This window comes from Strongyloides ratti (genome assembly GCF_001040885.1).
Source record: "Strongyloides ratti genome assembly S_ratti_ED321, chromosome : 2".
NCBI classification, from domain to species: Eukaryota; Metazoa; Nematoda; class Chromadorea; order Rhabditida; family Strongyloididae; genus Strongyloides; species Strongyloides ratti.
In genome coordinates, this window is record NC_037308.1 from 12,711,166 (window position 1) to 12,725,935 (window position 14,770).

A 14,770-nucleotide genomic window follows, 5' to 3' on the forward strand; every position below is an offset into this window, starting at 1 on the left:
TAAATTTAACATGTATATTTTTTATCAATTCTTAAAATATATAATAAGAAGATATAATTAAAAGTTATATTAATTTACATTAAACTTTAAAAATATTATTTAATTAAAATTGTTTATTTTCATTACTATAAAAGATAAAATAATAAGAAATTTTTTTTTTTATTAAATTATGATATTAATGGTATATGTTTTTATAATTATCAAGTTACCTAGGTAATATATAGTATTTTTAAAATAATTGAAATAAAATGTGATTAATATTATTTTTTTATTGTCCAGTCTAATGGTTTTGTTAAGTCAATATTACTAGTATCCGCAATATTTTTAACAACAGTATATAAATAATTATAATCAATTTTGTTAACATATGATAAATCATCAACATAATCTAGTAAAAGATGAAATTTCATATATTTTGAATTATTAAATATATCTGCCCATTCTTTTCTAAGCATATATTTTCTCTTTAATACATCGTTAAATCTTTTTAATGTAATCCATTGTAAATTAAATCGAGGCAAAAATTCAATAAACATATATATCCATGCTTCAATATCATCTTTTCTTCCACATTCAATACCATTATGTGTTGCAAGTGAGGCATAACGAGTAGTTCCTTTAAATTTACACATTTCTCTTGGAGTTTTTAAACTTCCTTTTTCATTAAGAATATACCTTGATAAACCAAAATCTATAAGATATATTATATTATTTTTATCTTCTAAACCAATAACAAAATTAGTAGGTTTTATATCTCTGTGAATAAAATTAAATTTATGTAGTTCTTCAATACTTTCTAAACATTGAATTCCAACATTAAATGCTGTACTATCACTAAATTCTAAATTTTTACATTTTTTTTTTAGTTCAAATAAACTAAGACCTAATAAATCTATTACAATTAAATAATAATCTTTTTTTTTACATCTATCATATAATTTAACAAAATGAGATTTTGGACAATTAACTGAAGCTAAATCTTTTAATATTTTTACTTCCATTTTTAATTTGGGATTTGATCCAAGTCTTGATTCACGTTCAATTTTCATTGCATACTTTTGATTATCTTCTTTACATGTTACATTATAAACAAAACCATAACCACCTTCACCTAATAACTTATCAATTGTATAAGTACCACGTTTTGTATGAACAATTTTATTCTATAAAAATATTTTTTTTTAATATAAACTAAATTATCATATTTTTAAAACATACAAGTTTTATATCAACATTAAAACATTCATTTTCATCTATAATATTATAATTAGATTTCATAATTGTTTTTGTAAAAATAATTAGATACAAATAATTAAATATACCTTATATGCAATAAATATAAATTAATTGTTACTAATAAAATTTTGAGTATTATTTTATATTATATTTTTAAAAAAATTAAAAGAAAAAAAATTTTAAAAATATTTATTTATATTCAATGATAAATCAAACAGAATTAGAATTTATTTTAGAATTGGACAAAAATTTTTTTGAACATTCTTTTTATGTAAGGCAAATCAGTGATAAAAATGTGTTGGCAAACAAATTTATATATGCTACAAAAGATTTTTTACTAAAATCAGAAAAAATTCATTTTGGAATTCTTGCTGTGGCATTTTCTATTTTTGCATGGGTGTACAGTTTTACCAAATTCAGAAATAGAAAAATTTATATTTAATTATTAAAAAAAATACTTCCAATTTAATATTAACTCTATTATTTTATAATATTAAGAAATAAAATACTTAGATTTTTAAATAAAAATAGATATATGAAAAATTTTAGAAAACTAATGATTTAAAAATTTATAAAAAATATACATTTGTTTAAAAAAAATTAAAATAATTTTTGTCAAAAGTATTTTTTTTTTAAAATTCTTTTCAAAAATTTGCCAGTTTATTTTAAAATTATTATTAATGTTTGAAAAATATTAAACTTTATTTTAAATGTTTTTATTATGTATAATATACCAAATAATTTCTTTTATTTTGGTAAATTTTTTAAAAATTCAATAAATATAATAATATTATAATATACATTTTATGTATTTATATTCAAAATTTCAATTTGTAGATATAAGAAATATGCAAGTAATAATTTTTATAGCGTCTTATTTAAAAAAAATCAATTATAATATTAAAATTAAAGAAAGTTACAAAAAAAATCTATGAATTTTATTAATTTAAAATTTTTATGATAATATACTTTTTTATTAATAAAAAAAATTTAAATTAATTATCATTTTACTAAACTTTAACAAGATTGATATTTTAAAATACATGTTTATTTATAAAAAAAAAAACATTTAAAAAAGTTATTGATAAAGCTAATCCTAGAAAATATCTTGCCATTTTTGTAGAAGCAGAAATAACTTGATTTATATCGAATTTATTACACATATCTTTATCACAACATTTTACTAAAATTTTTGCTTTTGATACTGCTGTAGATTCTCCATCATGCGGACCAAAAAGTGACTCTAGCTTCTTATAAGCTTCCTCCCCAGAAAATTCTTTTCCATCGTCTTTTTTAACATCCTTAAGAAAATATTTATTAAAAATAAATTTTACTTACTTCGCAATTTTTTTTAGGTTTACAGCTAGAAATTCTTATATAACTACTTTTCTTCCCATAGCTTTTCATTACAAAAGTTGAACAAACATCTCCCGCTTTACAAGTTACTTCTGTATCTTCTTTAGTTATTTCTATTGCTTTTGGTTTTGACTCATCTAAATTTTGATAACATTTAAGACAATCCGAATAAGTTGCAAAAAGGAGAGTTAAAATTACAAAAAGCATAAATTTTAATTGCATAATAATCATATTGTTTCATATTTTTTTTAGCTTTTATTATGTTTAAATTAGAATTTATTTATAAAAAAATTTAATTTTTCAATTAATTTAAATATTATTTCTTAATTGATAAACACTTCACTAAAATATAAAAAGGTTAATGGTTAATATATTGGAATCTTTTCTCTTATCATAAGAAACTTTTTTTTCCACTTCATAAAATTACTTTACTGTTGCTTTCAACAAAAGTATGATATTTAGACTAATATTTTTTTTAAAAAATAATAAAATTATTGTCATGTAAAATAGTAATTTTGTAAATTGTTAACAATTTTAGAAGACAAAAATTCTAAAACAAGTTAACAATAAAATTTTTAATAAATTGATTTGCAAATTTCACAAAAAATAAAGATTTTTAAAGTTAAAATATTAACATTTTTTTCATATTATTAGCACTACTTATTGTATCAATTTCTTACTATTTAATTTTGTATATTTTTTGTTTGTTTCATATACTTTTTTATTTTTAATATTCTTACTAAAAATAGAAAAGTATGAGAAAATTTAATTATAATAAAAAATTTGAATATTAGAAAAATTTTTTTCTTACGTGTCTACTATTTCAAATATTTTTCGATTATATTTTAAATAAAAATTATTTTTCTAAATTAATATCTCTTTAAAAAAATTTTTGCATTAAAAATAAGATTCAATTATATTAAAAAAACACATATAATTATACATATAAAATATTTTAAAAATAGTAATTAAACTTTAATTTTGTTTTAAATTATGATTTATATTTGGTATGCTACAAAATCAACTTATTATTATAAGTGAAAGGTGTTTCAGTTTATTATAAAATTATTATTAATGATTGAAAAATATTAAACTTTATTTTAAATGCTATCATTATATATAATATACCAAATAATTTCTATTATTTTGGTTAATTTTTTAAAAATTTATTAATTATAATAATATTAATATACATTTTATGTATTTATAATCAAAATTTAAATTTTTAGTGATAAGAAATATAAAATTAGTAATTTTTATAGTGTCTTATTAAAAAAAATCAATTATAATATTAAACTTAAAGAAAATTACAAAAAAAAAAATTCTATGAATTTTATTAATTTAAAATCCTAAATATATATAGGCGAGAATTAAGTAGGAAAATTTTTTTAGAATTTTTAATATTTTTTAATTTATCCTAAGGTAAAAAAATGCGCTGATCACAAAAAATTCAATAATTTTTAAAAAAAATTACGTCTTCATATAGATATTGCAGCAAAAGCTGCAAATGTTTCATTTGCTGCAACGTTTAAGTTTCAAGAGTTATTTTACCAAAATTTGACATAAAGGTAAAAAAAAGGTCATAGAAATAGTTTCCGATCTTTTTTTTTTCGAAAAGATGAATTTTTAAGTGAGATATGATGGTTTAAAGTTAGGTAAAAAATTCAAAAATTTTCAAAACGCTATAATTCTTAAAAAAATGAATTTTTTAAAAAAATGAAAAAAACACCTCAGGGGATTTTTATTCTCTACATTTTGGCTACTAGATTTTATTTTTATCATTTTTCGTTCTTGAGCTATGCCGGTTTAAAAAAAAAATTTGAAAATTTTTTTTTAAATTTTTATCAGTCATAACTTTTTAAAAACTTAATTTTAAGAAATGGTGATAGTAACAAAAATTATTAATTAATTTGTGCTCTTTCGAATGACATAAGTACGGTCTCAAACAAATCATTTGTTCTTGAGATTTTAACTAAAAATCATCTTCCATTGAAAAAATTCAAAAATTTTCAAAACACTATAATTCTTGAAAAAATGAAAAAAAAGCCTCGGGGGATTTTTATTCTCTACATTTTGGCTACTAGATCATATTTTTATCATTTTTCGTTCTTGAGTTATGCGCAAAAACGTGTAAAAAATTTCTAACAATTTTTTCCTCTTAGGATAATCAAAGTTTTAAAAAGTTTTATTCAACACAAATATCAGCATAAAAAAAAGATATATACCAATTTATAATGATAATGTAACAATTTACGTTAGTTTTTTTTAACTTTTATATATTTTATAATTTTATATTTATAATAATAATAAATTAAAAAAATAAATGATTTTTTACACTAATTGTTTTTTATAGCTATAGTTGTAAAGGGAAAATGTCAATGTATAAATTTAAAGATTTAATTATCTATTCTTATAATTTTTTTTATCAATTTGCATATAGAAAAATTTTAAATAAATAAAAAAATGTTGAAAAATAAGGAAATTATCAAAAAATATTTTTTATGATACAATAGATCACATTATTTAAAAAATTTTTAAAATTTGAGCGTCTGAAATACATGCTTTAAATCACCCATAAAATGAAAAAATCTATAGCTTACACAAAAGATCTGCCCTGCAGGCAAGCGTATGCGAAGCACGCGCTTGTATATTTTTATATTGAAAAGAAAAAATTTAAATTAATTATCCTTTTACTAAACTGCAATAAGAGATATTTTAAAAGACGTGTTCATTCATAAAAAAACATTTAAAAATATTATTGATAAAGCTAATCCTAGAAAATATCTTGCCATTTTTGTAGATGATGAGTTATCTTCGTCATCGTCATTCGCTTTCTTAGGATCGTTGCAAAAATTTTTACTACAACACATTTGATATCCTTCAATTACGGATCCTATGGGAGCTATTACCGTTCTCCCAGTAGCTCTACTTAATTCTGAATAAAATTTGTCACTTTTAATATTTTTTATCTTTCCGTTTTTTATGTTCTAAAAAAAATTTTTATTTAAGTAAACTTTACTTACTTTACATCTGTCTTTATAAACACACGCGGCTGTTATGAAGCCTTCACCGATGGTAATGTCTTCAAGAGAAACATACAAGCACATTTGACCACGCTCACAAGTAGTTGATTTTTCATCACCACCCAATGTCATTTGACCGGTATGATCTTTTAATTTAACGTACGTATTACATTTAAGACATTCTGAATATGTTGCAAAAAGGAGAGTTAGAAAAACAAAAAGCATAAATTTTGATTGCATAATGATTATATTAATTTTATATTTTTTTGTTATTTATTCTATTGTAATCTGAATTTTACTTATTAAAAAATTAAAATTTTTATTTTATTTAAATAATATTCCTTAAATGCTAATTAATTAACTGCAAGATTATAGTTTATAATAAAATTTATTTTTTTAAAATAATCTTTAATATGTTATTATGAAGTTTGTAATTTGTAATTTGATTTTTTTAACAGTTTTATCACTTAATTAATTGTAGGAAGATAAATTCTGAAACTATAAATAAAATTTTAATAAAATTGTATGTGTAAGTGTATACTATGGTTTATAAAAGTAATCTTATTAGATAAGTATTTTAGTTTATATATTATTTTCTATACTTACACAAAAATTAATTTTCTTTTACTTATTGTATCTTATCTTCATTTTTTTTACAGTTTATGATTTTTTTAAAATAAATTAAAATATGATATTTGATTTACCATATTTGGTAAATTTCCAATTGTTTTTTGTATTAACTGAAATATCTTTTAATAATAACTTTTTTCCTTTAAAATCTTATCACTTTAAAATTTAAAATTCATCCTTTAGAATTTTTTTCTTTTTATATAATATTCAAAATTTATAATATTTTGAATTTTTCTTTATTTTAGTTTTTATAACTATTTTTAGAATTTAAATTTAATTTAGAATCTTTTTCATCTTGTCCTAATCCTAAATATATATAAGCGAGAATTAAGTAGGAAAATTTTTTTAGAATTTTTAATATTTTTTAATTTATCCTAGGGTAAAAAAATGCGCTGATCACAAAAAGTTCAATAATTTTTAAAAAAAATTGCGTCTTCATATAGATATTGCAGAAAAAGCTGCAAATGTTTCATTTGCTGCAACGTTTAAGTTTCAAGAGTTATTTTAGCAAAATTTGACATAAAGGTAAAAAAAGGTCGTAGAAAACGTTTCCGACCTTATTTTTTCGAAAAGATTAATTTTTAAGTGAGATATGATGGTTTAAAGTTAGGTAAAAAATTCAAAAATTTTCAAAACGCTATAATTCTTAAAAAAATGAATTTTTTAAAAAAATGAAAAAAACACCTCAGGGGATTTTTATTCTCTACATTTTGGCTACTAGATTTTATTTTTATCATTTTTCGTTCTTGAGCTATGCCGGTTTAAAAAAAAAATTTGAAAATTTTTTTTTAAATTTTTATCAGTCATAACTTTTTAAAAACTTAATTTTAAGAAATGGTGATAGTAACAAAAATTATTAATTAATTTGTGCTCTTTCGAATGACATAAGTACGGTCTCAAACAAATCATTTGTTCTTGAGATTTTAACTAAAAATCATCTTCCATTGAAAAAATTCAAAAATTTTCAAAACACTATAATTCTTGAAAAAATGAAAAAAAAGCCTCGGGGGATTTTTATTCTCTACATTTTGGCTACTAGATCATATTTTTATCATTTTTCGTTCTTGAGTTATGCGCAAAAACGTGTAAAAAATTTCTAACAATTTTTTCCTCTTAGGATAATCAAAGTTTTAAAAAGTTTTATTCAACACAAATATCAGCATAAAAAAAAGATATATACCAATTTATAATGATAATGTAACAATTTACGTTAGTTTTTTTTAACTTTTATATATTTTATAATTTTATATTTATAATAATAATAAATTAAAAAAATAAATGATTTTTTACACTAATTGTTTTTTATAGCTATAGTTGTAAAGGGAAAATGTCAATGTATAAATTTAAAGATTTAATTATCTATTCTTATAATTTTTTTTATCAATTTGCATATAGAAAAATTTTAAAAAAATAAAAAAATGTTGAAAAATAAGGAAATAATCAAAAAATATTTTTTATGATACAATAGATCACATTATTTAAAAAATTTTTAAAATTTGAGCGTCTGAAATACATGCTTTAAATCACCCATAAAATGAAAAAATCTATAGCTTACACAAAAGACCTGCCCTGCAGGCAAGCGTGTGCAAAGCACGCGCTTGTATATTTTTATATTGAAAAGAAAAAATTTAAATTAATTATACTTTTACTAAACTGCAATAAGAGATATTTTAAAAGACGTGTTCATTCATAAAAAAACATTTAAAAATATTATTGGTAAAGCTAGTCCTAGAAAATATCTTGCCATTTTTGTAGATGATGAGTTATCTTCGTCATCGTCATTTGATTTATTAGGATTGTTGCAAAAATTTTTCTTACAACACTTTCCAGATACTTCATATGTGGTTTTTTTTGGAGGTATCATCATTTGCCTATTACGTCTACTCATTTCTGCAAAAAATTCGTCACTATCAACTTTTTCTTTCTTTCCGTTTTGTACTCCCTTAAAAAAATTTTTATTTAAGTAAAATTTACTTACCTCACAATTTTCTTCATCAACACACGAGGCTACTACGAAGCCTTCTTTGGTTTTAAAGTCTTCAAAAGTAAAAAGCGCGCACTTTTGACCACGCTCGCAAGTAATTTTTTCATTATTACCTCCCATAGTTGCAAAACCGGCAGAAGATTTTACTTTTACGTACATATTACATTTAAGACATTCCGAATATGTTGCAAAAAGGAGAGTTAAAAAAACAAAAAGCATAAATTTTGATTGCATAATGATTATATTAATTTTATATTTTTTTGTTATTTATTCTATTGTAATCTGAATTTTACTTATAAAAAAATTAAAATTTTTATTTTATTCAAATAATATTCCTTAAATGCAAATAATTAACTGCAAGATTATAGTTGAAAATAAAATTTATTTTTTTAAAATAATCTTTAATATGTTATTATGAAGTTTGTAATTTGTAATTTGATTTTTTTAACAGTTTTATCAGTTAATTAATTGTAGGATGATGAATTCTGAAACTATAAATAAAATTTTAATAAAATTGTATGTGTAAGTGTATACTATGGTTTATAAAAGTAATCTTATTAGATAAGTATTTTAGTTTATATATTATTTTCTATACTTACACAAAAATTAATTTTCTTTTACTTATTGTATCTTATCTTCATTTTTTTTACAATTTATGATTTTTTTTAAATAAATTAATAAATGATATTTGACTTATTACCATATTTGGTAAATTTCCAATTGTTTTTTGTATTAACTAAAATATCTTTTAATAATAACTTTTTTCCTTTAAAATCTTATCACTTTTAAAATTTTAAATTCATCCTTTAGAATTTTTTTCTTTTTATATAATATTCAAAATTTATAATATTTTGAATTTTTCTTTATTTTAGTTTTTATAACTATTTTTAGAGTTTAAATTTAATTTAGAATCTTTTTCATCTTGTGTCCCAAAATCTTCTTTATCATCCTATAGAATCATATTTTTAACTTATTTATTTTTAATTAAATTATTTTTTTTTAATTTTTCGTATCAGGTAGAAAATTTTACGAATAAAAATTATTTTTTTTAAATATTCTTACGTTTTTCGTGGTCAAAAATTCTATATGTTATTTCTTTTTTGAATGATTTTTTGCAGTTTGGTATAATTTTAGCATTAAAAAGACTTAATACTTTTTTTTTCAAAAATTTTAAATTTTCTTTTTAATTTTTAGATGGATAATTCAAATTATTTTGCCTTATAAAACATTTTATTGATTGTACTTATTATTATTTTAGAATATTTTTTAATTTTGGTGCTAGTATTTTTTAAAAAGGTTTCACAAATAAGATTTTTCTATGAGATCATAAAGCGCTGTTCTTGAAAATTATCCTACAATTTCATAGCATTTGTTTTCAATTGATTTTTCTCAAAGTATTTATTAAACTTTCTAGCATTCTTTTTATCTATTCAACCTTTTCATGTTACAGTATAATTTTGAAAAAAATATTTTTGATCATTATATTTGTTATTTTGATGTTTGAAAATGTTAAATAAAACTATTATTTTTTTGACATTCTTCATAGAAATATATTCTAATTATGAAAATTCATTTGTGATGTTTTGTTTCTTCTTTAGAAAAACTACTTTACTTCAAAAATAGAGAAAAACATCATAACTTAAAAATAATTACGCTTAAAAAAAAACAATGATTTATTCAGGAAATTTAAAAAGTTGGTTTAAATCGTGAGATTAATAAAATAAAAACTTATTGCAATTAAACTTTTTTATAATTTTAAAATTTCTTCTTTAACCTGTATTATATATACCTATTCAATGGGATGACCTATGCAAACCACCAACTATACTGATGGTACCACAGAAATTTTGGATAAATATATACTTACCTTCATAAATAACCAAGGAGATATTACAATTTTTATGAAAATTTTAATATTTCAACTCAACACTGGAAATATAGCGAAAACCTTTGGAAAGTTGTCTTTCTATTGTTTCTACATATTAATTTACCGCAAAAAAAATTTATAACAGGGTTTAAAACATAATAATCATTTACTTATATCTTTTAAGTTTATCGGCTACTGTTGTTAAACATTTACTTTTATACAACCAATGAAAAATAACCAAAATTTGTCTAAAGGTCAAGGTGATTTTGGACCGATAGTAAGTAACCTTTTTTTTGTCTTTATTCAATTTTTAAGAAAAATGTAGATGGGAAATTTTCTCCTAATAGAGATTTACAGCCTCCAACATGCTTACTTGAAAGTAGCCAAGAATCTAGTGAAAAATCTGGAGATCCATCTCAAAAAGAGGTAAGTTTTTTGTAAGTTTTTTTAAATATATTTTTTTTCCAGATCGACGATGTCATTGAACTGTTAACTGCAAGTACAAATATGTGCGATAACGATTTGAAAAGTAATGATTTAAAAGAAGATGGCCAAAGAGATAATAAAAGCATTGCTTCAGCAGAGGATGTTCATAACGATACTGCTGCAAAAAATGCACGAGCCATATTTTTAGAATACGACAGGAAAACAATGATAAATAGTCAGAGTACTTTTTCTAAACCTTTAAATAAATATTATTTGGATTATAAGTGTTTCACAGCACTTCCAGATAAAAAAACTGAAAAATCAAATGTTAAAAAAGATGAAATTTGTAAATTGGAAAAACATAATATTTCTAGAACTTTTGACGAAGAAGCAACATATTTTAATAGAAACACAAAATGTCCAACAATATTCAGATCAAATGCTATTCCTAAACTTAATGAAAATGTAATGGTACCTGCTAAGAGTACAATTGATGGAGCAAGGCCTTTAAGTTCTTTTATGAAAAATACTCCACCAGCTACACCTGGAACTCGTTTGAATGATGATTGGCTAATGTTTAATCCGGGGAAAATAAAGGGTAATTTAGACATAAAAGTTAATCAAAATGAGGATTCTTTATTGTTTTATAAATCACCTACTGAGAAAGAAGATTTATCTGTTATTGTTACTCCACGTTCACGACCAATTAAAGATCGTCAGCGTTTCTCTTTAGGTTGTAATTTTGATCCTTCGAAAACTGAAGTTTTAAATTCTCCAACACAAGAGTTATCGAAAAGTAAGAGATTAAAAGGAGTTAAGCGAATCTTATCTAAATTTGAATTAGGAAATAATGAATCTGTTAAAAGAGGAAAAACACCAGAACGTATAAAAACATTTACTAATAAAGTTAAGGAAGACTGTATTCCAGGATCAACATTACTTATTAAAACTCACAATAATAGGGAACTTCTGCATAATGCTTCAGATTTTCAAAAACCATTTAAAGAAATTGATGTTACAAAACATTGTTTCGTTCCAATGAAGGTTACAGGAAATAAGTTAGATGATCACAACTATTCAAAATCGCTTCCGCGGGAATTAAGGAATGGTACGGTAGATACTTTGGAAGCAAAACGACTTTCAGATAGCATGCATTTAGAACAACGTATGAATGATGAAAACAATACTATAAATTTTAGAACTCCCAAATTAACAGCATTTCAAAGGAAGTTTGTAGATGAATATTGCGCCCCAAAATTTTCTCCTGCTCCAAGATATTTACCTGATGCTCCTTTGGGAAAAATTTTGACTACATACAAAACTGAAACATTAAGTATTTCTAGTGCCACTGGTACTCTTGCCTTACGTTCGGCAGCGCAAGGTATACACGAATTTACTCCAATTGCGCATTCTACCCCTTTTGCCACTCCTAAACATTCTTTTGGACTTTTAAAAAAGAAAAATGAAAGCAGGACAACTATTTTGCCAAATGATGATAAAAGCAATAACAGTCAACCTTCAAATAGTTCTAGAAGTAAAGAATCTTTCATGTCTGGAGCTTCACACGTACCATCACTTAATGCTCCAACATATGTGACTCATATATCTGAAGAAATGTACGTTCGTAAATTAACAAAATTAAAAAATCTTATCAAGCAAGCAAATAGTGTAGTCAATGATGCAAAAAAGGTGGTGCAAGAATTTGCAAAGAAATCAAATTTCAATGGTACAGATTCCGAGTTACTTGCAAATAGACAAATTTTGGTTGGACAAATAAGAATTGATTCCTTAAGAATTGAGTATGAAAGAACAAAAACACTTATGAATATGAATACTTCATTTCCACGTGTCTTTCCAAGTTTATTGTCTACTTATACACTAAACGATATTAAACTTGAATTAAATAGATTATTTTGTTTTAAAAAGACACAACCAGATACTTCGTACGCTTTTTGTATTGTATTTAAATGTGCTAACAATGTTATTGGAACACAAATAAAAACTGTTGAAGATCTTGGTAGTGTTCGCCTTAGACAGGTTAAATTTTGTGACGTTATTAAATTTTCTAAACTACCCACTGACTTTATTGCAGTTGTTGAAGTATACGCAATGAAAATTGGGCAAAGAGAACGTACAAGGTTATCACGTTTTAAGCGAAGTGTTAAGGATTTTGCTGTTTCGGTTTTTAAGAATTCAGCTAAACGTCCACCTTTAGCACCAATTGATGAAAATGGATCAATTAACAACAACGATTCATTACATCCATCGAATCAAGTTTGTTTTGATGATTTTACATTATGTGGTTTATTAAGGCTTAATAGAGATACAATTGGATGTCAAAGATTTTATTTAGATGAAGCTAAGTTTCCTTTGGAAGGGACTATTTCTTTGAATACTGAATGTTCTTCTCTACCACAACAAATTGAAATGGCGTATTCAGGATATCTTTCTGTTTATAATGCTGAGGATTTTTCAAGAGAACCACTAAAATTATGGACTATTGTAAAAAGATCAATAATTAAGTTTTGGAGTAACTGCGAAGAGGAATTTCAAGGAAAAGCTCCAACATCTATTATTGATATGGCAAAAATAACATCACCTAAACTGGAAAAAATTAAAGAGGGAGAATTTGGTTTTAAAGAAAATTCTTTTTATATTGATGTTCTGTGTGAGCCTTCAACTACAAGCTATGTTTATCAACAAAAAAGAATCTATTTCACAACAGAATGTCCAATGGATTGTGAGAATTGGTTGAAATACCTTAATGAAGTAATAAAGTTACTTCGTTCTGGTCCTGAAGAACAAACAGGAATATTATCATAAATTTTATATATTTTTACTACACACTATATTTTCTGTTTATTTTGTAATTCTATATATGATCATTTCAAGGTGAAATTAAGGTTTTTTTTTAAATATTTATTATTCTTTTTTATAATAAGACAGAATAGAAAATTTTATTTTAATGTTTTGTAATTCAAAGAATTTTTTTCTAATAAAATTAATTTTATGAAACTAAAAAACATTGGCTTAGCTGTTTTAGTTTTAGAATTAAATTTTTAATGGGAAGACGTTATTCTGTATTATACATCAATTTTTAAATTATATTTCTTTAAAATATATTCATTTAAAAAAGAAGATTAATATAAGAAAAAAACATTGTACTTATAAGAAATATAAATTATTTTTCTGCTCCGATTCAGTATAATTTTCTAAAAGTATTTTTTTTTTAATTGCATTCAATATTGTTTATGTTTTTATGATAACTAAATTTATAAAAATACATGATTGCAAATAATTATTTTTATTTTAAATAAAAGAAAAAATTGGTTTGATAAAAGTTTTATTAAATGCTATTAAATATATGAAATTTATTACATGATAAATTTATTAAATTTGCAATAATATTTTGTCAATTCAAAACAAAAAAAAAACAATTTTTTTAAAAAAAAAGTGAAGTATATTTTTATTATTTATTTAATATAATTATAATAAATATATTAAAATAAATTTTTTTTAATTGACAATAACTAATTTATATTTTCTTATTATAAAAATTATTATATTTCTATTTATTATTAGTATATTTTTCTTTTTAAAAGTACAATTTTTGTATATAATTTATTTCTAAAATTTTTTTAACAGAAAAGTATAAAATTAATTTTAAGAATAGATGATAATTGTTAAATTTTAGTAAGCAATATAATTATAAAGTTTTGATTAATATTTAATATAATTATATTAAAAATAAATACATATAAATGTAAAAAAAAATTATAAAAAAATGTAAAATAATAACCTTTTTTAAACATAAAATTGATATTTAGTTTTAATATAAAATTACACTTTCAGATATATTTTAATTTCAATCATATCATTTTATCATCAAAAAATATTTATAAATAAAATTTAAGATATTAAAAAATGCATACAAAAAAAAGTTATTTTCCTAATATATTTTATTTCACAAATATATATAATGAAATTTAATATTGTTAAATTATACATTACAAAAATTGTAGTTAAATTTATTAATTTATATTCTTAATCAATATTCAATTATAATTATTAAATTTTATAAATATATGTTTATCTTTTTTAAGTGCAAAATATCAAAAAATATATTTTGGTTTTGTATTATACTTTTATTTTCTCTTAATATACATTAATATTATGTCATAAAAGTTTTTATTAACAGCACATTTATACTTTTTTAATATTCAAAAAAAATCTTAATCTTAATACATA

At 21.5% G+C, this 14,770-nt stretch overlaps 4 protein-coding genes across 4 annotated transcripts; 1 reads left to right on the forward strand and 3 right to left on the reverse strand.

Moving 5' to 3' along the window:
- Nucleotides 1-260: 260 nt before the first annotated feature.
- Nucleotides 261-2,814, reverse strand: SRAE_2000406600 (Protein kinase domain and Serine/threonine-/dual specificity protein kinase, catalytic domain and Protein kinase-like domain-containing protein; the record flags this gene model as incomplete). Its single annotated transcript, XM_024642891.1, has 3 exons — nucleotides 261-1,163; nucleotides 2,421-2,537; nucleotides 2,575-2,814. 3 exons carry the CDS (start codon nucleotides 2,812-2,814, stop codon nucleotides 261-263), a joined length of 1,260 nt encoding a protein of 419 aa, XP_024508617.1.
- Nucleotides 2,815-5,115: 2,301 nt separating this feature from the next.
- SRAE_2000406700 (Hypothetical protein) lies at nucleotides 5,116-5,855 on the reverse strand (the record flags this gene model as incomplete). Its single annotated transcript, XM_024642892.1, has 4 exons — nucleotides 5,116-5,153; nucleotides 5,193-5,234; nucleotides 5,453-5,579; nucleotides 5,616-5,855. The coding sequence occupies 4 exons, from the start codon at nucleotides 5,853-5,855 to the stop codon at nucleotides 5,116-5,118; spliced, it is 447 nt and encodes a 148-aa protein (XP_024508618.1).
- Nucleotides 5,856-7,932: 2,077 nt separating this feature from the next.
- SRAE_2000406800 (Hypothetical protein) lies at nucleotides 7,933-8,463 on the reverse strand (the record flags this gene model as incomplete). Its single annotated transcript, XM_024642893.1, has 2 exons — nucleotides 7,933-8,187; nucleotides 8,224-8,463. The coding sequence occupies 2 exons, from the start codon at nucleotides 8,461-8,463 to the stop codon at nucleotides 7,933-7,935; spliced, it is 495 nt and encodes a 164-aa protein (XP_024508619.1).
- A 1,859-nt stretch (nucleotides 8,464-10,322) lies between these two features.
- On the forward strand, nucleotides 10,323-13,345 carry SRAE_2000406900 (Actin-binding protein anillin; the record flags this gene model as incomplete). The annotated part of the gene is made up of 4 exons (XM_024642894.1): nucleotides 10,323-10,373; nucleotides 10,412-10,522; nucleotides 10,565-11,318; nucleotides 11,367-13,345. 4 exons carry the CDS (start codon nucleotides 10,323-10,325, stop codon nucleotides 13,343-13,345), a joined length of 2,895 nt encoding a protein of 964 aa, XP_024508620.1.
- Nucleotides 13,346-14,770: the final 1,425 nt, after the last annotated feature.